We start from the raw sequence: 27,316 nt of genomic DNA on the forward strand, positions 1-27,316 counted from the left end.
CAGTTAGAGAGTTCAAGGGACTGGTATGAGCATCAAGGAGAGGTCAGTGGACTAGACGCCTCTCCAGGTACTGGCTTGCTCCCCCCCCCCCCCCCCCCCCCAACCCCCAACCCCCACCCCCCACCACTGTGGCTACAGAGGAGGGAAATTCCTATAGAATGGTAGTGTGTAAGGCACTGGAGGTCCTTGACCTCAAACTGCCATCGGCTGCTGTCAAGCCAAAACTCCTGACTGAAGTGCGTCAGTCTGGGCTTCCACTTCCGAACCCCTCCTGCCCTATAATGAGGCAGTTACTGACTGCAGTAAAGTAGCATCTTTATGACACAGTTAACCCCACTTTTTGCCTGGTGTTGGTGTGTTTAGACTGTAGTACACTGGGATACTGCTAATCAGGACACCAGTGTATGTGCTCTCTCCCCTAAATTTGGTTGCTGGTAAACTTTCTACACTCACGATTGGCATACTGGTGCACCCAGGTAAGTCCCTAGTATATGGTACTTGGGTATCCCGGTGCACCAGGGGGTCTCCCATGGGCAGCAGCATGTGTCATGCCACTCATGGGAGCCCCTGCAAACTGTCTGCAGGCCTGCAATTGCAGCCCGCGTGATATGGTGAATGCACCTTTCACTTCAGATAAAAGGCATGCCTTATATCGCGGTCACTGCACTTGGACACTGTAAATCACCCCCTGGTAGATCCTTAAGCCCAAGGGCAGGATGCATGTTCCTAAGTGAGGGTACCCCTGCATGAGGGGGATATCCCTACAAACCTCAGACTCCGTTCCCTGAGTGCGAGGAAGTCATCTTACGGTATGTAGTGGACACTGGTCAAGATGAGTGGTCCAAATACATAATGGATTCTCGGAACCTAGGCATGTTTGGTAACAGACATGTTGCATGATCCCCTGTACTCTGGGGGTTCCTTAGAGGATCCCCCAGTTCTCCCTGTGCAGCCTTACAGGGTCTGTCTGCCAGCCCACGCTGCTCCCAACCCCAGACACTGTTGTGCCCTCCTGCTGATAAGCCTAACTCAAGCAGGGGAAGGCAGAACAAAGGATTTCCTGCAAAGGAGAGGTGTAACCACCTACCCCTTTGAAATAGGTGTCGCTGTGGTGGATTGGCCTCTGAGTGCCACCAGACTGCAAGAAGGGCACCAAATGTGCCCTTCTTAGTCCAGTTTGCACCAGTTGAAGAACCCCCGGTTACTGCTCTGTCACGAAACCACTTAAAGGACAGGGAAGTGATCTCCCCACTGTCCAGCTCCTCCCATAAGGAGTTGCACAGAGCTCTGCCAGGTGGCCACTTGACTCTGCCACCTTGGAAACAAGATGGGCAGAAGCCCCTGGGAGAATATGACTGGTTAGGCCAGGTAGTTGACTTCCCTGATCCCCTCTGATAGGTGGGTCACTTCAGGGATCCCCGGAGGGTGGGTCCTCAGATTTGTCGAGTAAGACTCTTAAAGGAACTCTCTGTAAGACATCTGCTCCTGGCCTCCAGAACCTGCTTTTGGAACTGAAAAAAAGACTGTATCCAATTGGGAGGGCTCCCACTACAACATAGTTTCTCCAGCTCCTGCAAGATGTCTGCAACATCTGTGACTGTACATCCTCTAGGGTCACAAGGGCTCTGCCTGCATCCTAGAAGCAAGAGGAATCTCCCTTGGAGTGAAGGCGTCACTTCCCTGCATCTGCAGGTACCTCAAGATGACAACCAGCTGGTGGATCCTGCTGTCCCACAGACAATGTAAAGGATCTGCTCACAGGTGGTGGTTCTGTGGCCCTCTGCGGATCCAACTTGTTTTCTGATGAACTTGGGAGACACTGGACCCTTGCAGCAGCCACTGGAACGGAACACCTGTGCACCGCGACTGTTGCTCATGCCAAGGCTTGTTGGCTCTTTCTCCGAGAAATCTTCGAGCTCCAAGAAGCAACCCCTCTAGCACTTTATAATTCTAGATTCAGCTTCCACTTTGCAGCTCCTGTGATGTGCGACTCCTGTTTAGTTGTGCTGCTGAGGCTTCCCTGTGACTCCCTGTGCCTGCTGCGAAGTGGGTCATTTGTGGGGGCTTCTCTGACTCTGGCGCTTTACCTCACTGCTGAAGGCCTGCCCTGACTCCTCTCCAAGGGTCAAGTCACTAGGACCTTGCTGGTCATCCAAAATGTGCACTCTTCCTTGCATCAGCGCTCTGCATCTGCCAAGGCTTGTTGGTAGTCCTGCTGGCCACTGACCCTCCTGCAATCTGGTGGCCTACATGGGACAGCTTGTGGGTGACTCCAAGGATCTCCTGGATCCCCCTAGACTCTGCAGCTGGTCTCCTTCCTTCACGGAGCTGTAGATACTTCACCTCTAAGAGGGTGGGCTTTGCCTAACTGCGCCGCCTGGACATCTGAGTGGTCTGGACACCAGACCCTTCTTTTTCAAGCTCTCCACATCCAGAATCCACCTCCTGGTTCCATCTGCCTTGTCCACAGGTCGCAACAGCAGCTGGACAACCAATGTTTCCAATGATGTTGAGGGTTTCCGACACCACTTCACCCCTATCCACCTGGACTCCCTAGTGTAGATACTCATGTCTTCTGGGTATCAACGGGTGGGAGCTCCCTCAAATCATCTTTGTGCCAACTGGTTTCCTCAGGGTCAACAGGGAAGGGTCCTGAATCCATAAAAATCTAACTGCAACAGACCTGTGTTAAGCTATGAGACATCCAGCCCGATAACGGCTCTGCACCCGGGCGCCTGTGGAATTCCTAGTACTTACCTCAGGTAATTTCCTACTCTCCCCAACCTCCCAATCTATGGGATCCTATCACATACTTTAGTAGGGCACTTCCATTCTTATACCCCCCCCCCCCCCCAAAACCCCTAATAGGGCCCCATTTATTTTTATGCTTTTCCAGATTATTACTAAGCGTATATTTTTGTGTGTTGATATCTCCAGGTGGAGATATATCAACGTTAGAGTAACTTTATCAGATATAAAGGTTTCTTTATTACAACACTAAAGACTTCTAGTTGCAGATTCCTTACCTATAAATTCCCCCAGGCATCTGTCTGGATCCGGAGATTTTTCTTCGAGCAGTACCTCTGTGAGCCGTCAGGTGGACTCAGTCGACTCCAACGGCGTTGTTGGAATCATGTTCACCGTGATGATGTTGCAGTCGTATATAGGTGCCACCCCAGCGGGCTGACGTCCGTTCTTTTCTTTCCACACCAGCCTACGCGCAGATCCGGAGAGAGCTACCTCAGTCACTTTTTGACTATGACAACATTTTTTCTAATTCTTTTTGACGAAGTCGTGGATGTGTCAAGGGATGTCCTGCAAGACCGGTTTTAAGCCCTGCGACCCCTGTCACCGAATGAGGTCAGGGACAGATCCGCAGCTTGTGTGTCTTTGGTGCCTGGAGCGCGATCATGACCTGCAGTCATGCTCCGAGTGTCGGGCCATGAACCCGAAAGCTTTGAGGGAGCAGTCCCTAAAGCTAATGGCGGCCCGACATTTGACTCCGCAGCACTCACGGTCTCGTTCGAGAGGAAGGTCTTGAGACCGGCCGCGGAGTCACCACCACTGTTTGTCCATCTTCGACTTCTTTTTCTTATGACCCAAACGTCCCGAGGACTCACATCGTTCTTCGACTTTACCCCGTCGCTCGGATGATGCAGCGCAGGAAGAGCGTTGGCGCTTTAGGCCTCCGCCCTTGGAGCCTTCATCTGGGTCCTCTCCATGCTTCTCTGAATTCCCAAGAGCCGGAGCCACCCCTGCCCAGCTCAAAGAGTTTTATGAGGCAATGCACCTCTATAGGAAGCTGACTCTGTATATACTATATGAAAATGAGATATATAGTGTGCACAGAGTCCAGGGGCTCCCCAGGAGGCTTGACAAAGGCAATAATAGATAATACTAATGCTCTATTTGTGGTAGTGTGGTCGAGCAGTTGGGCTTATCAGAGGGTAGTGTTAAGCATTTGCTGTACACACACATGCAATAAGTGAAAACACACACTCAATGACTTAACTCCAGGCCAATAGGTTTTTATATTGAAAAATATTCTTTTGTTAATTTATTTCTAGAACCACAAGATTAATTTAGGAGGTAAGTACATTAAATGAAAGATACTTAACACACTAATACTTAGAACTTTGAAGGGAATCAACAACGTACACAGTTTTCTTTAAAATGACAAAGTTATTTAAAAGGGGACACAGTGCAATTTTCAACAGTTCCTTGGGGAGGTAAGTAAAGTACAGTTTTTATAGGTAAGTAACAAACTTACAGGTTCAATCTCCAGGCCTTAGGAAGTCCACTGTTGGGGGTTCAAGATAACCCCCAACACCAGCAATACAGGGCCGGTTAGGTGCAGACGTCAAACAGGAGCCAAATTAACGTGAGCCCCTATGGAGACAGGAGGTACTCCGGTCTGCTTGCAGGTAAGTACCCACATTGTCAGTGGGCAGACTAGGGGGGTTTGGAGGAGTACTTGAGGGGCCCCAAGTAGGCAAAAAAAAAACACACCCTCAGCGGCACGGGGGTGGCCGGGTGCAGTGTGCAAACAGGGCATTGGGTTCTCAATAGAACTCTATGGAGGGCCCGCGGGAGGGAGGGTCACTTAGGCACTGCAGGCAGGGCACAGTTGGTCCTCCCGTGCAAGCCACCGACTGGGCAAGGGTAAAGGCCGTCTGCTGCTGCACCGGTGGTCAGTTTCTTTCAGGTGTGGGTGCTGCGGGTGCAGTGTTTCTCTAGGCGACGGATATCTTTGTCGCAGTCAGGGGGATCCTCAGGATTCCCTCTGCAGGTGTCGTCGGGGTGTAGAGAGGTCAGCCCAGGGTGGACACGTTGTCTGAGTCTCCTGTGGATCCTCTCTGGCTAGTTGGTTTCTCTGGACACGGGCCAGGGGCTTCGGGTGCAGAGTAGTTGGACTCGCGCTTCTAGAGTGAGGTGAGAGTCCCTTTAAAGATGGTTTCGTTGTCCACAGGAGTTTCTTGATCCTCAGTGATGCAGGCAGTCCCCTGGAGGCTTTTCAGGGGTCGCTGGTCCAGCAGAATGTGTTGCTTCTTTTCTTGCGGCTTTCTGAAGCAGGAGACGGGCCGGTAGGTCTGAGGCCAAGTCAGTTGTTCTCCCCCTCTTTTCTGCGAGGTTTTCAGCTTAGCAGTCCTTCTTCTTTGAGGAAGTCAGGAAATCTGACTAGCTTGGTTCAGGGAGCCCTTAAATACAAGATTTAGGGGAGCTTTTAGGGTCAGAAGGCAGTAGCCAATGACTACTGTCCCTGATGGTGGCTACACCCTTCTTGTGCTCACTCCCTTTGGTGAGGGGAGCACATTCCTATCCCTATTGGCCCTGATCCTCCAAACCAAGAAGGAGGATTCCGCAAGGAGGGGGTCACTTCAGCTCTGGACACCTTAGGGGTGGTCCTGGCTGAGATGGTGACTCCTTTTTCCTAATTATCCCTCTGGACTTGCCGCCAAAAGTGGGGCTTTGTCCGGGGGCTGGGCATCTCCACTAGTTGGAGTGCCCAGGGGCATTGTAACATGAAGCCTGAGCCTTTGAGGCTCACTGCTAGGTGTTACAGTTCATGCGGGGGGAGGTGTGAAGCACCTCCACCCAGTGTAGGCTTTGTTTCTGGCCCCAGAGAGCACAAAGGTTCTCAACCCAGGAGGTCAGAAACTTGTCTCTCAGTATTATTGTATTAAACAAAAGTACACTGTTCACGTGGATATAAAAGGTAGAAAAAACATTGTTGGGCACTTCTATATATAGGAGCGAGAACCCTTACACATCATATCAGATGTCATGTTTCATAAGGTAGCTCCTCATCCTTGTCTCTCGGTGGCAGGCTGGCACAGACCAGTCAGTCCTGCACTGAAGGATTGTGTAAAATACAGGGGGCATCTCTAAGATGCCCTGTGTGTGCATTTTTTTAAATAAATTCAACACTGGCATCAGTGTGGGTTTATTATTCTGAGAAGTTTGACTCCAAACTTCCCAGTATTCAGTGTAGCCATTATGCAACTGTGGAGTTCGTTTTGACAATCTCCCAGACCATATACTTAATATGGCCACACTGTACTTACAATGTCTAAGAATAGACTTAGCTGCATGAGCAATATGCCGCTACAGTGTCTATGCCTTCACCTGTGGTATAGTGCACTCTGCCTTAGGGCTTTAAGGCCTGTTAGAGGGGTGACTTACCTATGCCACAGGCAGTGTTTTGTGTGCATGGCACCCTGAGGGGGATGCCATGTCGACTTTGCCTTTTTCTCCCCACCAACAAACGCAATCTGCAATGGCATTGTGCATGTGATAGGTGAGGGGTCCCTTAGGGTGGCACAGCATATGCTGCAGGCCTTGGTACCACTATTACCTTTTACAAGGGACTTATCTGTGTGCCAGTTGTGGCAACAATGGTACATTTTTAGTGAAAGAACACTGGTGCTGGGGCCTGGTTAGCAAGGTCCCAGCACACTCAATTAAGTCAGCATCAATATCAGGCAAAAACCCTTCCCTTCCCCCTTTTCCCCTCCCTTCCCTTTTCCCCCGGTACCTTTTACAAGGGACTTATCTGTGTGCCAATTGTGGAAACAATGGTACATTTTTTAGTGAAAGAACACTGGTGCTGGGGCCTGGTTAGCAGGGTCCCAGCACACGTCTTAGTCAAGTCAGCATCAATATCAGACTGAGTGTGTGTGTCTGTCTGTCGGTCCCTCCCCCCGTCGGTCCCTCCCCCTGCAGGCCTCGGGGACCTTCCCTGGTCACAGGGCCCTTGGTACCACTGGTACCTTTTACAAGGGACTTATCTGTGTGCCAATTGTGGAAACAATGGTACATTTTTAGTGAAAGAACACTGGTGCTGGGGCCTGGTTAGCAAGATCCCAGCACACTCTCAATTAAGTCAGCATCAATATCAGGCAAAAAGTCTGTCTGTCTGTCGTCCCCCCCCGTCCGTCCGTTTCCCCCCCCCCATGTCCGCCCTTGGTGTAGGTGAGTTGGTGGGGGCCCTCTCGGGGTCAAAGTTGTCTGCTTCGGCCACAGCTCCAGAGGGCTCCTCTGGATCCAATCTCGCATTCGTCCCGACACCAGTCGTGCCACAGCGACCTTCCCCGGCATCTGGTCAGATGTTGACAATCCCAGCGTCGGTTGGGCCCACAATCGACATTGATCCCATTCTCATAGCCGACTCAGACTGAAAACAATGTCACTCGACGCCACTTCTGCTCTTTATGGGCTTTTCTGGGCCCAGGGTTGATCCAGACCCTTGTGCTTATGGGTATGGATATGGGGAAGAGTTTTGAGGGGACGCTGGACTCTTTAGAATACCAGCTTGACCTCCAAATGGACTGGGTGCAGGATTTGGGTGATGCCAGTGGTCTAGACACCAACCCTGACACTGTTATGCTCTCTCCTCCTACCGTGGTTGCGGAGGAGGGCGCCTCATACTCCATGGTGGTGCGAAGGGCAGCTGCGGTCTTGGACCTTGAGCTACCTTATATCCTAACTGATGTGCTTCAGCCAGGGTCTTCCACATCAGAACCCCTTCTTCCCTTTAATGAGGCACTGACTGACATCCTTTTGGGTACTTGGTTCAGACCCAGCAATTCAGGCCTCCTGTACACCTTTCCACCCATACCACTTCTGCCCAGAGTTCTGAAGATCATCAGGCAAGACCAGGCCCAAATAATCCTGGTGGCTCTGGACTTGGGCCGAGCTGTTGAGCATGGCCATAGCTCCTCTGATCATTCTGCCTCTTCGGGAGGATCTTGTCACAGCAGCAGGGGAGGGTCATCCATTCGAACCTGTCCACCCTTTGCCTCCTTGTGTGGAGATTGAACGGCGACAGTTGATGTCATTTGGCCTGCCACCCGAAGTCTGTAACGTTATCTTGGCAGCCAGGCGTCTCTCAACCAAAACCGTATATGCCTGTTGTTAAAAGACATTTGTGGCATGGTGCATCGACAAATTTGTCGATCCTCTATCTGCTCCTCTTTCTCAGATCCTCCTCTTTATTTTTTCCCTTGCCCAGCAGGGCTCCACCCTGGGCACCCTTAAGGGATATCTTTCTGCTATCTCACTTTCTTGAGGTTACCAGATCAGCCTTCTTTATTTAAATCTCCCATTGTTGGGAGGTTTCTTAAAGGCTTCACACATCTTTTTCCTCCTGCATCAGTGGGATCTAAACCTAGTATTTACATACCTTATGTGTGCCCCATTCGAGCCGCTTCACAACTGCCCTTTACGGCTCATAACCATCAAGACTGTCTTTTTAGTTGCTATCACCTCTGCCCGCAGTGAGTGAGCTCAAGGCTCTTTCATCTAAGCCACCTTTCCTGGCAATACATCCTGATAAAGTGGTAATTCGCACAAGGGCTTCTTTCCTACCTAAAATAGTGACACCCTTCCATGTCGGACAGTCCATCACCTTGCCTACCTTTTATGCACCCCCACATCCCTCACATGAAGAGGAGAGACTCCACCGCCTGGACTCAAAAAGAGCTTGGTGTTCTACCTTGATCGTACCAAAGACTTCTGGGCGGATGATCAACTCTTTGTGGGATATGTGGGTACAAAGAAGGGGGAAGACGGTGCAGAAGAGGACCATTTCACGATGGGTGATCTTATGCATCAAAATGTGCTATGCTCTGGCTAAGAAGCAACCTCCTGAAGGTTTGCATGCTCACTCCACCAGGGCTACTGCTTCTCCCACAGCGCTAGCACGGGGCGTTCCAGTCCTGGACATCTGTCAGGCAGCAACGTGGGCATCTCTGCACACTTTTACCAAACACTACTGCCTGAACCATCCCGTCAGCAGCGACGGCTACTCTGGCCGTTCTGTCCTGCAGGACTTCTTGGTGTGATCCTGGTGTCCAGCCCTCCACCGGGGATGGTATTGCTTGGGCATCTGTCAAATGTAAGGAATCTGCAACTAGACGTGTATCAGGTGTACAAGTTACTTACCTTCGGTAATGATATATCTGGTAGAGGTATTCTAGTTGCAGATTCCTTACCGACCTGCCCATCCTCCCCGCACTGCGAACTGATTTCTAGGGACAGGAACTTCCCTTTAAGGGCCCTAGTTTTGGCACACCACTCTGTGTTCTTCATGGCTCCGCGCTACTGGCGTGGAAAGTCGTGAAAAGAAATGGATGTCAGCACACCGGGGTGGCGCCTATATACGACCTCTGCCTGCAGAGTAGACCAACGGCACCTGACTGTGCGCAGAGGTACTGCTCGAAATAAAATCTCCGGATCCAGACTGACGCCTGGGGGAATTCAAAGGTAAGGAATCTGCAACTAGAATATGTCTCTACCAGATATATTGTTACCAAAGGTAAGTAACTTGTAATTTTGCAACATCTGGTGTAGTTCTTTCTTATGAACAGTTACTGTCTGACTATTGTGATATTGCAAGTGCTTTACACTCCTCCTAGATGAGCTTTAGCTATCTGGGGATCTAAACACTATCACTAAGGGTTGCCTGCACTCAGTACATGGTGCCACACCATAGGTGTACAACAAACCGAGCCAGCCCCCATACACTGACGTCCCGCTGAGAACTGGGTCCAAGCCCAGCACAGGCTCCTGTAAATAGGCCTGCCCGCTGCCATCTTCTGGCACAGGGTGACCATAGTTACCCCAGCCAACACCCTACCCCCGAGAGCTTGGTAGTCCAAGACTCAACTTCCCATGGTGCATCCCATTCCGCTTACTTGGATAGGGAATCCAAGAGGCTGGACCACCTTGGGAAGATGTTTTCTTCCACCAGCCTGGCATTGGTCTCACGCTTTTGTGCCTGTTTTTTTGGTGTAATTTCGACTGAAAGTGCACTGGGTCCCTGCTAAACAGGCCCCCAATGCCAGACCTCTTTCCATAAAACTGTGCAATTGTTCCCCAATTGGCAATGCCATTTTAAGTACATGTGCTGGACCCTGATCAAGAGTCTTCCCCTACCTCGACAACTGGCTGTTTCAGCTGAGCTCACCCCAGGCCGTCATCTCCCACGTCCAGACTAAGGCAAACCTTCTACATTCACTAGGGTTCAGTATAAACGTGCTGAAGTCGCACCTGACTCCCTCTCTGATGATCTTTCAAAGCAGCGAGTCCAGGATATTCCCCCCCACACCCACCCAGAGGTGTAGGAAAATGGCTCCCTGTTGCAGTTACCCCCCACTTTTTGCCTCATATTGATGTTGACTTGACTAAGAAGTGTGCTGGGACCCTGCTAACCAGGCCCCAGCACCAGTGTTCTTTCACTAAAAATGTACCATTGTTTCCACAATTGGCACACCCCTGGCAAACAGGTAAGTCCCCTGTAAAAGGTACCAGTGGTACCAAGGGACCTGTGACCAGGGAAGGTCCCAAGGGCTGCAGCATGTGTGATGCCACCCTAAGGGACCCCTCACCTAACACATGCACACTGCCATTGCAGATTGTGTGTTGGTGGGGGGAAAAAGGAAAAGTCGACATGGCATCCTCCTCAGGGTGCCATGCACACAAAACACTGCCTGTGGCATAGGTAAGTCACCCCTCTAGCAAACCTTAAAGCTCTGAGGGAGGGTGCACTATACCACAGGTGAGGGCATGGCTGCATGAGCAATATGCACCTACAGTGTCTAAGTCTATTCTTAGACATTGTAAGTACAGTTGTGGCCATATTAGGTATATGGTCTGGGAGTTTGTCAAAAACGAACTCCACAGGTCCATAATAGTTACAATGAACACTGGGAAGTTTGGTATCAAACTTCTCAGAATAATAAACCCACACTGATGCCAGTGCTGGATTTATTTTTAAAAAATGCACACAGAGGGTATCTTAGAGATGCCCCCTGTCTTTTACCCAATCCTTCAGTGCAGGACTGACTGATCTGTGCCAGCCTGCCACTGAGACGAGTTTCTGACCCCCCTGGGGGTGACAGCCTTTGTGATCTCTGGGGCCAGAAACAAAGCCCGAACTGGGTGGAGGTGCTTCAGACCTCCCCCTGCAGGAACTGTAACACCTAGCAGTGAGCTTCCAGGGCCCAGGCTTCGTGTTACAATGCCCCAGGGCACTCCAGCTAGTGGAGATGCCCACCCCACCCGACACAGCCCCCACTTTTGGCAGCAAGTCCGGAGGAGATCATGAGAAAAACAAGGAGGAGTCACCCTCCAGGCCAGGACAGCCCCTAAGGTGTCCGGAGCTGAGGTGACCCCCTGCCTTAGAAGATCCTCCACCTTGCTTTGGAGGATTTCCCCCAATAGGATCAGGGATGTGCCCCCCTCCCTCCAGCCCTAAACACACCCCTAAATTTAGTATTTAGAGGCAACCCTGAACCCAGGAAAACAGATTCCTGACGATCTGAAACAAGGACTGTTGACCTGAAAGTCCCGCAGAGACAGCAGACAACAACTGACTTGGCCGCCAGCCCTACCGGCCTGTCTCCAGACTCAAACAACCTGCACACCAATGCATTCAGCAGCACCAGCGACCTCTGCCGACCCAGAGGACTGCCCTGCACCCAAAGGACAAAAACTCCCAGCGGCTCTGTCCAAACAACCATCTTTAAGGGACTCCAGCCTCACTCCGGAACCGTGAGTCCCGACACTCTGCACCCAACACCCCTGGCTCATGTCCAGAAGAACCACCACTGCAGAGAGGACCCCCCCCCCCCCCCAGGCAACTCCCACAACGTGGGCACCCTGAGACGACCTCCCTGTCCCCCCCAGCAACACCTGCGGAGAGAATCCCCCTGACCGCGACTGCCCTGTAACAAAGAACCAGACGCCTGGAAGAAGCACTGCACCCGCAGCCACCAGACCCGAGAGAAACCAACTCCTGGTGCAGGAGTGACCAGCAGGTGGCCCTTATCGTTGCCCAGTCGGTGGCTGGCCCGAGAAGCCCCCCTATGCCCTGCCTGCATCGCCAGAGTGACTCCTGGGTCTCTCACTGTTGATTTCAACCTTAAACCTGACACCTACTTTGCACAGTGCACCCGACCAACCCTGTGCTGCGGAGGGTGGATTTTATGTGCCTGTTTGTGACCCCCCCCCCCGCACCCCTCCGCCCTCTAACCAAGTGCTCTACAAATGTCCTTGGTGTGCTCCCAGAGGACGCAGGTACTTACCTGCTACCAGACTGGACCCAGAGCACCCCTGGTCTCCATAGGTGCCTATGTTACTTGGGCCCTATTCTGACCTCTGCACCGGACTGGCCCTGTGTTGCTGGTGCTGGGTGTTTGGGGTTGACTTGAACCCCCAACGGTGGGCTGTCTATGCCCCAGAGACTGAATTTGTAAGTGCTTTACTTACCTGATAAACTAACCTGTAATTACCTCCCCCAGGAACTGCTGATTTTTGCACTGTCCCCACCTTTAAAATAGCTTATTGGCATTTTTGCCAAAACTGTGTACATTACTGTTTTAATTCCATATTTACCTATGCAAAGTACCTTACAATATATGTACGTACTTGAATTCTGAATTTTGTGGTTCTAAAAAAGAAAATAATATTTTTCTATATAAAAACCCACTGGCCTGGAGTTAAGTCTTTGAGTGTGTGTTCTCATTTACTGTCTGTGTGTGTACAACAATGCTCAACACTACCCTCTGGTAAGCCTACTGCTCAACCACACTACCACAAAATAGAGCATTAGTATTATCTATTATTGTCACTATCTTACCTCTAAGGGGACCCCTTGGACTCTGTGCACACTATCTCTCACTTTGAGATAGTATATACAGAGCCAACTTCCTACTCTATGCTTCACTTTGTGAAGATTGTGCTCAGGGGATGTTCTCTGCTCCGAGACTGCCTGGAGAGAGAGTTTCTTCTGCGGGGAAGCACTCTTTACTTTCGGTGCAGAAGTGGTCAGTGCTGAGGCAGAAAGTCTTTTTGGTGCCGAAACAGGCAGTGCAGAGTGTGACGTGGAAGGTTTCAATGCCAAGGCTGGGGGTGTTCGGGTCGGTACCAAGGTGGAAGACTGATGTGTTGGCCTCGGTGCAGAGCCTGCCATGGCCCAAGTGCAGTGGCGGCTCGATAGCCTTTGCTTCTGTACTTGTGGGCTTTTCTGGTGGGAGCAGAGGAGGCTTACTCATGACTGACCGCAGGAACTTCCTGCATCTCAAGTGTGAAGTCAGCATTGGAGACTTGAATGGAGAAAAGTGCGGGCCAAAGGGCGCAGACCTGATGGTGTGGTTCGAGATGAGTCGCTCGGGTAGAATTATTTTCGGTCCCAGAAAGCAAGGGAAAATAAGTAGAGCATTCGATAACAATACCGACTGGATTGGAGGTCCTGAACAAAAAAGGCCTAATATCGCCTCAAACAGGAGTACACTGAAAACACAACCGAACCCAACGGCAGAAGAAAACAATCTAAAGAGGGAGTTGATGCCCATGCACATTACCAGCAAAAGGAGGAATCACTATACCATATGAATGGAAAGACTTTTCAAACAAAAACAACATGCAACCTTCCAGACCCAGCACTAGATGGTGGAAGTATGTGGAGTAGGTGTATCCACAGCCACACATGCCAACAAACAAACAAGTTCCCTAGCTACAAGATGGCGTTACTGAAACCTAGGATGCTTGGTATCAAACCCACTGATTCCAGTGATGAAATTATAAAGACATGCACCCAGATGGCACCTTAGATGTGCCCCCTGAAAACCTACTGACTACTAGTGTGCTGGCTGACTGGTTCTAACCAGCCTGCCACCACAGATTAGTTTCTGACACCCCCCCAAAAGCCCCCTTCCCGACAACCCCAGTCCCCTGTGAGAGCCCATGCTCTTGCGCAGTCATAAACAAAGCATGCTCGAGCAGAGGGTGTTATACACCCCTTCCAAGAGGATGACCTGTAAATTAACATTCCAAGGCAGGGAGCTTAAAAAAAAGCCCACCGCCTTTAGTATGCAAATCTGGCTTCCCTTTGAGGTGATGGGATGCCCCCCCCCCCCTGACCAGGGCCCATTTGGTGCCTGGACAGGTGGGAAAATGAGTAGTCAGAGAGGCATGTCCACTATCAGGCTAGTTCCATCCCTAGGGTGGGCTACCTGATATGGATGCAAAATGTAAAAGTCTGCATCTTGTTGATGGCATAATTAGGAACTCAGGGACTGGGCTATGCCCACTTCCCACAGGAAGTGGCCACATAGTGGGAATATTGACACCAGGGGTAAGTAGTGCAGTAGCTACTACCATACGCTCCCCTAAAACCTCTAATTTCAGTATTTAAGGAAGTCCCTGGCACCAGAAAATCAGATCCTGACGAACTGAAAGAAGACAGACCCCTGAAGAGTTGTAAATGCAAGAACAGAAGACCAGCAAATGCTGTGGCGCCAACCCTGCCGGCCTGCCTGCTATCCTACACAACTGGACAAAAAACAACTCATCCTGCCACTGCCTGTGATGCCCAAAGCCTGGGAGGACTGCCAGCCTCGACTCAAGACCCTGGAACTCCTGTGGAGTAGCAGAGCTGCTCCCGTGCATCCTGCAGACACCCCAGAAGATCTGCAAAGAGTACGGACCATCAAAAACCAGACACCAGGAAGCACCACTGCACCTGTGCCCCCTAGCCAGAGTTGAAGTGGGCCAACGGTGCCAGTGTGGTCCCTTGACCCTCCAGATCCAAAGCCCACCTTGGGTTTCCCAACTGTGGACTTTCCAATGCTGCCTGCAGCCTCTTTGTGCAGGTTTCCTCTACTGTGAATGCCTCCGGTGACCAAAACCTGATGCCTCAAGACACCTGTGCACCTGGCCCGAGGAGAAGAGAACCAAAGGTGTCTCCACGTCCCTGAGCATTGTGAGACCTGAGCCACCTTGTTGGTGCAGCCGGACTGGTCACCCAGTCCCAGCTTGCAGTCTCTTTTTGACTGGATCCATCCCCATTCTCTTCAACAGGACTCCAACTGCTGAATTGCACACAGTCGCCCCGGTGCTACCCGAGTTGACCTGTTGGTGCTGCCTTGGACCCTGCACCATACTCACCTGGAGTCTGGAAGATTGGTCCTGTAAGTCGCTGTAAAGTACCTCTATGCAGTATTTGTCTTTCCTCCGTAGGATAATGAAAATGTCACTTACCCAGTGTACATCTGTTCGTGGCATCAGTCGCAGTAGATTCGCATGTTTTGCAATAGCTCGCCATCTGGTGTTGGGCCGGAGTGTTACAAGTTGTTTTTCTTCGAAGAAGTCTTTCGAGTCACGGGACCGAGTGACTCCTCCTTTTGTCTCCATTGCGCATGGGCGTCGACTCCATCTTCGATTGTTTTTCCCCGCAGAGGGTGAGGTAGGAGTTGAATTGTAGTAATAGTGCCCATGCAATGGAGTGACTAAGTATGCACCTATTTAAGGTTGAGATGATACATATATAAATAATTGAAGGTAACTTCCAAACTGCTACAGGCTCCCGGGGAGGCGGGTGGGCACATGCGAATCTACTGCGACTGATGCCACGAACAGATGTACACTGGGTAAGTGACATTTTCAGTTCGATGGCATCTGTCGCTGTAGATACGCATGTTTTGCATAGACTAGTAAGCAGTTATCTCCCCAAAAGCGGTGGATCAGCCTGTAGGAGTGGAAGTAGTCTGAAATAATGTTCTTAATACGGCTTGACCTACTGTGGCTTGTTGTGCGGATAACACGTCTACACAGTAGTGCTTGGTGAATGTGTGAGGCGTAGACCATGTGGCTGCCTTACATATTTCTTGCATTGGGATGTTTCCTAGAAAGGCCATGGTAGCACCTTTCTTTCTGGTTGAGTGTGCCCTTGGTGTAATGGGCAGCTGTCGTTTAGCTTTAAGGTAGCAGATTTGGATGCATTTAACTATCCATCTGGCTATACCTTGTTTTGATATTGGGTTTCCTGCATGAGGTTTTTGAAATGCAATAAATAGTTGTTTAGTCTTTCTGATGTTTTTTGTTCTGTCAATGTAATACATCAATGCTCTTTTGACATCTAATGTATGTAGTGCCCTTTCAGCTACGGTATCTGGCTGTGGAAAGAACACTGGAAGTTCCACTGTTTGATTTAGATGGAACGGTGAAACAACCTTTGGCAAAAATTTAGGATTGGTCCTTAGGACGACCTTATTCTTGTGTAGTTGTATAAAAGGTTCCTGTATTGTAAACGCCTGAATCTCGCTTACTCTTCTTAGGGAAGTAATGGCGATGAGAAATGCCACCTTCCAGGTTAGGAACTGTATGTCGCAGGAGTGCATGGGTTCAAAAGGTGGACCCATAAGTCTAGTTAGGACAACATTTAGGTTCCATGAAGGAACAGGTGGTGTTCTTGGTGGTATAATTCTCCTAAGGCCCTCCATGAATGCTTTAATGACTGGTATCTTATATAGGGAAGTTGAATAGGTAGTCTGCAGGTATGCAGATATTGCTGCAAGGTGTATTTTAATAGAAGAGAAAGCCAGGTTAGATTTTTGTAAGTGAAGCAAGTAACCCACTACATGTCCTGGAGTTGTGTGTAATGGTTGTATTTGATTAATATGGCAATAGCAAACAAACCTCTTCCATTTACTTGCATAGCAGTGCCTGGTGGATGGCCTTCTGGCTTGTTTTATGACTTCCATACATTCTTGGGTAAGTTGTAAGTGCCTGAATTCTAGGATTTCAGGAGCCAGATTGCTAGATTCAGCGATGCTGGATCTGGGTGTCTGATCTTTTGGTTGTGCTGTGTCAACAGATCTGGCCTGTTGGGCAATTTGATGCAGGGTACTACTGATAGGTCTAGCAGCGTTGTGTACCAGGGTTGCCTTGCCCAAGTTGGTGCTATCAATATGAGTTTGAGTTTGCTTTGACTGAGTTTGTTTACCAGGTAAGGAAGGAGAGGGAGAGGAGGAAAAGCGTAAGCAAATATCCCTGACCAGTTCATCCATAGGGCATTGCCTTGGGATTGTTCGTGTGGGTATCTGGATGCGAAGTTTTGGCATTTTGCGTTCTCCCTTGTCGCAAACAAGTCTATCTGAGGTGTTCCCCAGAGTTTGAAATAAGTGTTCAGAATTTGGGGGTGAATTTCCCATTCGTGGACCTGTTGGTGATCTCGAGAGAGATTGTCTGCGAGTTGATTTTGGATCCCTGGTATAAATTGTGCTATTAGGCGAATTTGGTTGTGAATTGCCCAACGCCAAATCTTTTGTGCTAGCAGGCTTAACTGTGTGGAGTGCGTCCCCCCCTGCTTGTTTAGATAATACATTGTTGTCATGTTGTCTGTTTTGACGAGAATGTATTTGTGAACTATTATTGGTTGGAAAGCTTTTAGTGCTTGAAAAACTGCTAGAAGTTCTAGGTGATTTATATGCAGTTTTGTTTGATGTATGTTCCATTGTCCTTGTATGCTGTGTTGATCGAGGTGTGCTCCCCACCCTGTCATGGAAGCATCTGTTGTTATTACGTATTGTGGCACTGGGTCTTGGAAAGGCCGCCCTTTGTTTAATTTTATGTTGTTCCACCATAGAAGCGAGAGGTAAGTTTGGCGGTCTATTAACACCAGATCTAGAAGGTGACCCTGTGCTTGTGACCATTGTGATGCTAGGCACTGTTGTAAGGGCCTCATGTGCAGTCTTGCGTTTGGGACAATGGCTATGCATGAAGACATCATGCCTAGGAGTTGTAGTACCATCTTTGCGTGTATCCTTTGTGTTGGATACATGCGTTGTATGATGGTGTTGAAATTTCGAATTCTTTGTGGACTTGGAGTGGCTACGCCTTTTGATGTGTCTATTATGGCTCCCAGGTATTGTTGTACCTTGCGCGGCAGGATTTTGTGAAATTGACGGTGAACCCTAGTTTGAAGAGGGTTTGTATGATATGATTTGTGTGATTTGAGCACTGTATTAACGAATGGGCCTTGATTAGCCAGTCGTCTAGATATGGGAACACATGTATTTGCTGCCTTCTTATGTGTGCAGCGACTACCGCTAGGCATTTGGTAAAGACTCTTGGTGCGTTGTTAATCCGAAAGGCAGTACCTTGAATTGGTAATGTATTCCTTTGAATACAAACCTTAGGTATTTCCTGTGCGATGGGTGTATTGGTATATGGAAATAAGCATCCTTGAGGTCTAAAGTTGCCATGTAGTCGTGTAGTTTTAGCAATGGCAATACTTCTTGTAGTGTGACCATGTGAAAGTGGTCTGATTTGATGAAAGTGTTCACTATTCTGAGGTCTAGGATTGGTCTCAGCGTTTTGTCCTTCTTTGGTATCAGAAAGTACAGTGAGTAAACTCCTGTGTTTATTTGTGTGTTTGGCACTAATTCGATTGCATTCTTTTGCAATAGTGCCTGCACTTCTATCTCCAGGAGATTGGAATGGTGTGTTGTCAAATTTTGTGCTTTTGGTGGTATGTTTGGAGGGAATTGTAGAAATTCTATGCAATAACCATGTTGGATAATTGCTAGAACCCAAGTGTCTGTAGTGATTTCCTCCCATGCTTTGTAATAATGACTTATTCTTCCCCCCCACTGGTGTTGTGTGGAGGGGGTGAGTGACATGTGAGTCACTGTTTAATAGTAGGGGTTTTGGGGCTCTGAAATCTTCCTCTATTTCTAGGGAATTGCCCTCCTCTATATTGTCCCCGAAAACCTCCTCTATACTGTCCCTGGTAACTGGACGGTGTTGCCTGTGAGGTGCTGGCTTGTGTGCTCTGACCCCGAAACCCCCCTCGAAAGGGCGTTTTACGGAATGTGCTGTAATTCCCTCTGCTCTGCGGGGAGTAGAGTGCGCCCATGGCTTTGGCAGTGTCCGTATCTTTTTTGAGTTTCTCAATCGCTGTGTCCACTTCTGGACCGAACAGTTCTTTTTCATTAAAAGGCATATTGAGAACTGCTTGTTGAATCTCTGGTTTAAATCCAGACGTTCGGAGCCATGCATGCCTTCTGATAGTTACAGATGTATTAATTGTCCGTGCAGCTGTATCTGCAGCGTCCATGGAGGAGTGGATCTGGTTGTTGGAAATGGTCTGTCCCTCCTCAACCACTTGTTTTGCCCTATTTTGTAAGTCCTTGGGCAGATGTTCAATGAGATGTTGCATCTCGTCCCAGTGGGCTCTGTCATAGCGCGCAAGTAGTGCCTGGGAGTTCGCGATGCGCCACTGGTTTGCAGCTTGTGCTGCGACTCTTTTACCAGCTGCATCGAACTTGCGGCTTTCTTTATCTGGGGGTGGTGCATCTCCAGATGTGTGAGAGTTGGCCCTTTTCCTAGCTGCTCCTACAACGACAGAGTCTGGTGGCAGCTGTGTAGTGATGAAAACCGGGTCTGTAGGAGGCGCCTTATACTTTTTTTCCACCCTTGGTGTGATTGCCCTACTTTTGACCGGCTCCTTAAAGATTTCTTTTGCGTGCCGGAGCATACCAGGGAGCATAGGCAGGCTTTGGTATGAGCTGTGGGTGGAGGAGAGTGTGTTGAATAAAAAATCATCCTCGACCTGTTCTGAGTGGAGGCTTACGTTGTGAAATTGTGCTGCTCTAGCCACCACTTGAGAATACGCGGTGCTGTCTTCTGGTGGAGATGGCTTCGTAGGGTATGCCTCCGGACTGTTATCTGACACTGGGGCGTCGTATAGGTCCCATGCGTCTTGATCTTGGTCACCCTGGCTTATGGTGGTGTGAGCTGGGGAGTGTGATGGAGTTCGTGCTGGTGAGACGTTAATCACGGGCGGAGGAGAGGGTGGTGGGGTAACTCTTTTCACCACTTTTGGTTGTGGTGTCTGTTCAGTTTGGAACTCCAACCTTCTCTTTCTCCTAATGGGGGGAAGGGTGCTTATTTTTCCTGTCCCCTGCTGTATGAAGATACGCTTTTGCGTATGGTCCACATCAGTTGCTTGTAGCTCTTCCTCAAACCTATGCTTTTGCATTTGGGAGGTTAGCGAGTGCTCTTCTGTATAAGAGCCTGAAGCTGGGTCGCTTGCAGTTTGTTTCGGCATCGAAACCCTGTCTGCGTGTTTTTTCGGCTCCGAGGTGACTTTTTTCTTTTTCGGGGCCGAAACCTCTCGGCGTCGATCTTCTTCGGTGCCGCTGTCTCGGCGTCGAGCCGTGTCCACACCGGCATCTCGGTGTCGAGGCTTGTCTCCAGCACTTTCTCGGTCCCGAGAAGGCTGCGTGCCGGTGTCTCGACCGGAGTCGGACGACCTCGGCACTGTTTGGGCCTTTTTCGGTGCCGACGGTCGGTCACCGAATTTATGGGTGGAGCCATGGCCGGATGGCAGTGGCGTCCCCTGGGCCTTGTAAATCTTTCTCTGTGTGGTTTTCGACGTCTTACTCACGGTTTGTGTATCGTCGAATCCTTCGGAGTCCGATTCTTGGATCGAGAAGGTACCTTCCTCTTCCTGCTCCTCGAACTCTCGGTGGGCTGTCGGCGCGGACGCCATCTGAAGTCTTCTGGCTCGACGGTCTCGGAGTGTCTTTCGGGACCGGAACGCACGACAGGCCTCACAGGTGTCTTCACTGTGCTCAGGTGACAGGCACAGGTTACAGACCAAGTGTTGGTCTGTATAGGGGTATTTATTGTGGCATTTGGGGCAGAAACGGAACGGGGTCCGTTCCATCGGCATTCTTCAGCACGCGGTCGGGCTGACCAGGCCCCGACGGGGGATCGAAAAACTACCCCGAAGGGCACCGGAGCTCTTCGATGCGGTGTGGAATCTAAGTACGCCGATCCCGAACGCAACAATACCGACGAAAATCTTCCGAAATTAGCTAATTTTCCGTTCCGAAACTCGGAGCGACAGGAACACGTCCGAACCCGATGGCGGAAAAAAAACAATAGAAGATGGAGTCGACGCCCATGCGCAATGGAGACAAAAGGAGGAGTCACTCGGTCCCGTGACTCGAAAGACTTCTTCGAAGAAAAACAACTTGTAACACTCCGGCCCAACACCAGATGGCGAGCTATTGCAAAACATGCGTATCTACAGCGACAGATGCCATCGAACATAACATTACAGCTTGAGTAATGGCACAGTGTCGATTTTTCAAACCTGTAAAAAGTTAGAACGCGAAAGGTACTTACCTAATCATGATGATCTTGGTGCCTAAAGTTATATAAAAGATATGGGTTATTTTATAAATTGGTGTGGATTTCCTTATTGTGTTTTGGGTACCATTTACTGGCTGTGTGCATGCAGTAGATTGTCTAACACTCCTCTCTGATAAGCCTAAGGCTGCTCGACCACACTACCCCCCTAAGGCAGCACATTGGGATTGTTAGAACAAGCTCCTGTTCACTTATAAGGGAAACCTGGACTCTTTGCACAATATGCCTCTTTTTGGCACAGTTTATAAAGAGTCTGCTTCCTACACTAAGTATCTAAGGGCCTGTGGTCTGAGGCAGGTTGAGGATGTGGAATGCTACTGCTATCTGTTAAAGAGACTTAAGACTCTCTGGGTTAAAGTGTTTATGTCCATCTTTGAAGGTATTCTGATAAACTGCCCTTGAACAGATTTATTTTAAATATTTGTCACCTTAGATAGAGGATTACAAACACTTTGAACAGCCATTAGAAATTAAATCTGCATTTGTTGGACCGAATTACCTGTAGTAAATCCCCCAACAGTGTTCTCAGTCCATAGTGATATGATGGGGTAGAGACAAAACATTTTGTCATTCTTAAACAATCAGCAAGGATACTGCTTGTTTCCGCATGTATCCTCTGCTAAATATTCTGCTTTGTGAAATACTCTTTACATTAAAATGGACATCAAACCTTGTCATACTTCAATACATTCATAAAGTTCAAATATGAGCTTTTCTCCATTGCGCCTCACTATGCAGAAGAAAAAGTTTCCAAGGGCCCTATTTTTGAAACTGTACTTTAGTCTGCTTCCGTTCTATTGCGTTACAATTATACACTGGTTCATACCCTGATGTTTTTCAAAGGAGACCACCTTGAGAAGCTAGGACTTGAGGGAAGAAGACTTAATTGTAATGGTTATATTTTCATTGAAAAACAACCACTACCTTCAAGTCTTCTTCCACAAGGTGCTTCCTTCTCAAGGCCTCCTCTTTTTTATATTCACCGTACTGCCTTTTTTCTCCTTTGTCTGTGTCTTTAGCATAGCACATAATGTAAATGCCATCTCCAACAACCTTATTTTATTGGAAAAGAATATCTGCTATGAACCTTATTGTCGCTTGAGATTTCAGAAATTCATCCATAAGCTAACTTAAATTTGAGAATAGATCTATCTTTGCTTCTCCTCCTTGAAACCTATCCACTGCACACACCCCCAACGTGTGTCTGATTCCCCCTCTCTCTGTCCTATCCGCAGTTTAACACTGCATTCTGCATCACTGCAAGCCTGTTGTGCAGCCCGACCACCTCAGAAATCAGACCTTGAGATCAGGCACTCTGGCTGCTTCTGCTGCACATCTGGTAATCAAACAGAAGCCTCCACCCACCTAGTAGTACTATCACATTAAGAAGTAAAGTGATACAGCAGCCATAGTATTTCGTGGAGCACAGATACCTGGCTGCCTGAATTGTGAAAAGGGGTCAGAATAGGCCCCAGGTACTTTGAGCAAGGTCCTTATCATCTTTTCATGAGACTGACATATAATAGTAAAAAAAAATAGTATTTCTGAAGTAAGCACCCCCTCTCATCGCCTGTTTAGTCATCAAAAAGCAAAGAAATCAAAAGAAAACTCATGCAGCTTCAGGTCAAAAAGGCAACTTGAAAGCAGGTGAAAACTTTCATGCAAGGGCCAATTATGCTTAAAGAATCCCCAGTCGTTTCCTGCATGATGAAGCGGAGCAAACCAACAGAGGTGATATCAGGTCCTTATGGCACACTGATCTCTCATTTACATTATGCTGTGTGAAGTAAGAAAGCAGACTTAGATTACACACTCCTAGAAGTGGAAGACAAACCTAAAGAATCGGCTTCCCCACGGAGCACCACCAATACAGAATTGAGGGAGGCCCATCTCAAAAATGCATATACTTTAAAATACTTCACAACTAGGACTGGTCACCAGCTAAACTTCACAAGGTGAGACTATACTCGAATGACTGTCGCTAGAGGTGCGGATCACAAGGATGTGATCTGCTTATACTATGGTCCTACACATGGTTATCACTATTTTGGCCAGTCCTACATGCCACTGATGATGGCACTTTCCAGCCATTGGCGAAAACTGGCCATAATTCATGACACTTCAGATCTAGATAGTACAGCCTCTCACTGGTGCACATGGATGGCCACCTTTCTCCACTGCCATTTTTTGTTTTTTTTTAACATCCTCTGCCACAAGAGGACAGCCAATCCCCAGCAGTAATATAAAGGCTCAAAGTGCTACTAAGACTTGTGGTGCATGAAAGTGTCGTATGTAGAGTGTGGGATGAGACACCACTGTTTGATTGTTTGGGGGCCATGTTTAGATTACTGTATCGACACTTGCTCTCATTGCCCCAAATCATCCTCTCCTTTCTGGCCAAAACTTGACATTGCACATAGTACTCCTCACCCAATTAGTTTAAGGCAGACCACTGAAGGAGGGGCTGACCCCCACTGCAGGGCTAGACTTGCAGATGCCTTAGGGCAGGTTTGACTTTTCTCTCCTTTTCCTTTCTTTTCTTCCAGCCCTCGCTGACACGACCATGCTTAAATACACCATGTAGTGCCAGATCACATGACACATGGCTGGATGCTGCAGACTTACACATGTCCTGAATACTATCTTGCCACCACCAACCCAAATACCCCAAATGGAGAGTCAGTCTCTCCTTTGTCATGGCTTATGACAGGTTCGGACACGCCTCGCACTTGCTGCAAATACATTTGTAGCCTTCCACCACCCGTCCACCCTAATAAATAACACATACACGCCCCCAGAAGATTCTTAGTTGTATTGCCATCAGGTTTACAATGTAAGCACAGGAGATGATTTAGAGCTCAACAATTATTGCGGTTTGTTTTGGAAGGGTGTCAAGAGTGGGTCCAAATCAATGTCAAGATAACCACTGAGTATGTACACAAGCCCCAACCATCCAGATTTACTGTATATTAATGTATTTTACTTGGAGACTTTAAAAACCTGGCAAAGATCTAGTTCGTAGCTGGACATTTCTATTTAATGGAATGCTAAAATAGGCTCAGCCAATCACGTAAATTAGAAAGCAGACATCAACCACTGTTCTCCCAAAGTGGTTTATTTTGCCCACAACAAAACCCTTTTTTTTCCATGAGGATGCAAAAGTGGACTAATTATCACAGTATTATGCGTCAAAATGCCACACTGTTACATTATTCTTGAATCTAAATGCTTATATTTTGTTCAAATAAAAATACTGTTTAGATCATGAATCAAACAAATTTGGCTCCTGGCGTTTAGTAGCATGTCATTTTTCAAATCAACTCCAAAATCATATCTTGAATACTATAGATTCTGTGAACCTATATCATAAATAATCTCTGTACCTGAAGAGATTTGCAATCAACGCCAGCCGGAGATCAACATCTGCTTACTGTGTTCGAAGCTGATAGTCTAAAAAAAAAAAAAAATCATCTATTTAAAAGAGGCATCTCATGATAAACATTATGATTTTCAAGCAGATGTTTGGTTAAACACAAAAATAAAATAAAAGCATCATTATCAAACCTATTTAAAGTATCGAACAAGGACGGCTTCATACTTATATGTGCATGAATGCAAATTTCATCATTCTGACAAAAAGGAAGGAATGGATTGTTGGGCTGATCTCTTTTTTAAATTATAGCACAGGCATCAGAGCTATAATTGGTGGAAGAAGACCAACATTATTGGCACATTGTGGTGTATTGCATTCAGATACAACCACTATCTAAAGCTGTAGGAAAGACTAGGATGATTTACCCAATAATGCAGAAAGGAATGCTAATCTGACAACCTGGCTGAAAGAACTACCAGTGTATGGTATGCATTCTGGGTCAGAGGTCATCTTGACCAGCGTCTATGAATGTGTGTTCCTCAGAGAGTAGCCAAAGTGATGCAAAGTTGAATCCAAAAGAATGAAAATAATTAGGGTGAAAATTAATGAAAAGTAAACTAGGGAATTGTACAGTAAATGTTCAGAACCCTCTAACCTACTTTTAATTGTTACAGTCATAGATAAGGGGGAAAGACAGAGGTTTATGTTATCAGTATCTATTAAGAAGGAATTGTGTTACAATTTCAGTTATACATTGAGTTTTTTGCTAATTAAATTAGTTCCTTTGCTCTAGCAATAATCTACCAGGTACTGGTGAGGAGATCACTGGAGCAAGAACAAACGATACCTGTGTCATCAACACTGGAGGAGGCTTCGTGAAATGATGCACAGGCCTGGGAGTAGTGGTGACATTTTCACGTAAGGCAAAGGAGTGCAGGTTTGTGGTAAGTCCAGTGTAAGATGTGCAGAGATTTAAAAGGGGTGTCTTCAGCCACAATGTGAAAATGAAGGAAAACAAGTGAACTCTAGTTGCATTTGGACTCTTCTGGACTAGTTAACTGCACAGCTTTTGTCTCCGTCTTGCGCTGACCAGATTCACAGTCTGGAAAGACGTTAAGGGTATTATGTACTCTGATGCCGGAGGAAGAACGGTAGCACTGGATGACTTTATGCCTCAGAGGCAAAAGCAGCAGCAAATAACCACTACACTCACCTGTGGCACCAAAGTGGTCAGAGAATTTGGCATCATAGGTTAACCTTGCAGTTGCCAGGGTGGCTGACTTTTGTAATGTCAGTTTTAGACATTCAGTGTACACCCTGGTGTGACTTGAGCCCACAAAATGGTGTGCAGCCTCTGCAGTGTCTGTTGTCCAAGTAGGAACCAAAGGTGGAATAGATAAATAAGTGGGGGAGGAAGGGGCAGTAATTAACTCCGAGAATGCCACGGGATGCTGATGGGAAGAGAGACTAGTTGGGTTTGTTCCAAGGAAAAAGGTGATCTATTTAAGGTCAAATCAGATAATGAACCCCATCTATAAGCTAATTAAAAGAGCCAGATGGTCAAATGCCAGAGAACGTTTGAGCAAGTACACTTGTGGCCCATTAGCAGGTAAGATGGCTACCAAAAGTGTAATTTCCAGGGCACAAGTTCAAATCCTGGAAAGGCCCACTCAGTCGTCCAACTTTCTAAGGCCATTAAATTGACCACCTCTACACAGGGTAACATCAACAAGCACTTAAAAATGACAGGAGTGTAGAATGAAGCACTTTATAATAACCAAGGGCCTGACTTATATTTTGGCAGACGGGGTACAACCGTCACAATGGTGACCGATATCCCATCCTCCAAACTATAAATCCCCATAGGAAATTATACGATTTATATTTCGGCAGATGGACTGTCCATCTTCGTTGTGATGGAGTAACCCGTCTGCCGAAATGTAAATTAAGCCCCAAGTTATTATTAGCATTCTAAAGTTGTCAAGGAAGAAGATTTGGTCTTATTATGTGCTACTCAAAGAGGAGGTGGGGAAGGCCGCTTTATATTCATCAAGATGGTCACCAACTTAAAAAGAGATGCATCGTTTGAAGTGATTGATTACGCTAGGATTAAAAAAGTGGGTTATGTTGGAGATGTAAAAGATGTAGATTTACTAAATGCTGTGCAGGCACTCAAGGGGCTAAGTGCAATTTTGGACTCTACCTGGAGGCTTTTTTCATGACAAGTGTAGGAAAGTACCCTCTTTCTTGGCATGGTTACCCCCATTTTCTGCCTGTTGTCAGTGTGTTTGACTGTGTTCACTGGGATCCTACTAACCAGGACTCCAGTGATTATGCTCTCTCCCTTCTAACTTGGTTAATTGTACCATTTTCACCCCCATTTGGGATATTGGTGCCCCTATGCCAGTCCCTAGTATATGGTACCCAGGTACTCACGGCATTGGGGTACTAGGGGGATCTCCACAGGCTGCAGCATGTATTATGCCACACAAAGTGTTCTGCAGGCCTGCACTGCAGCCTGCGTGAAAAGGGTGCATGCAACCTTTTTCACTACAGGTCACTGCAAGTCACCGCTATGGCAGGCCCTCCTAGCCCAGAGGGCAGGGTTCAAGTACCTGTGTGTGAGGGCACCCTTGAACTAGCAGAGGTGCCCCCACAAACTCCAGTTCCATGGACTTTGAGTGCAGGGACACCATTTTATGCATGTACTGGACATAGGTCACTGTCCAGCTACATAATGGAAACTTCTTACCTAGGCATGTTTGGTATCAAACATGTTGGAATCATACCCAAGACTGTTGCCAGTATTGGAAGTATGATTCCATGCACTCTGAGGGCTCCCTAGAGGACCCCCAGCATTGCTAATACCACCCTTCTGGGGATTTCCGGGCAGCCCAAGCTGCTGCCACCCCTCAGCCACTGGAATGCTATGAAGGGCAC

General features: G+C 48.0%; 1 protein-coding gene across 2 annotated transcripts in view; it reads right to left on the minus strand.

The window, feature by feature from the left end:
• LOC138267757 (AP-1 complex subunit mu-1) overlaps positions 1 to 27,316 on the minus strand; it is a 132,612-nt gene that overhangs the window by 5,030 nt on the left and 100,266 nt on the right. For both annotated transcript variants that reach the window (XM_069216944.1, XM_069216945.1), the window contains exon 12: positions 24,387 to 24,453. In XM_069216944.1, the coding sequence (XP_069073045.1) occupies positions 24,431 to 24,453 (23 nt within the window). In that variant the 3' untranslated portion in view covers positions 24,387 to 24,430. The remainder of the gene's footprint in view (positions 1 to 24,386; positions 24,454 to 27,316) is intronic.

Source organism: Pleurodeles waltl, chromosome 12 (genome assembly GCF_031143425.1).
Source record: "Pleurodeles waltl isolate 20211129_DDA chromosome 12, aPleWal1.hap1.20221129, whole genome shotgun sequence".
Taxonomy (NCBI): domain Eukaryota; kingdom Metazoa; phylum Chordata; class Amphibia; order Caudata; family Salamandridae; genus Pleurodeles; species Pleurodeles waltl.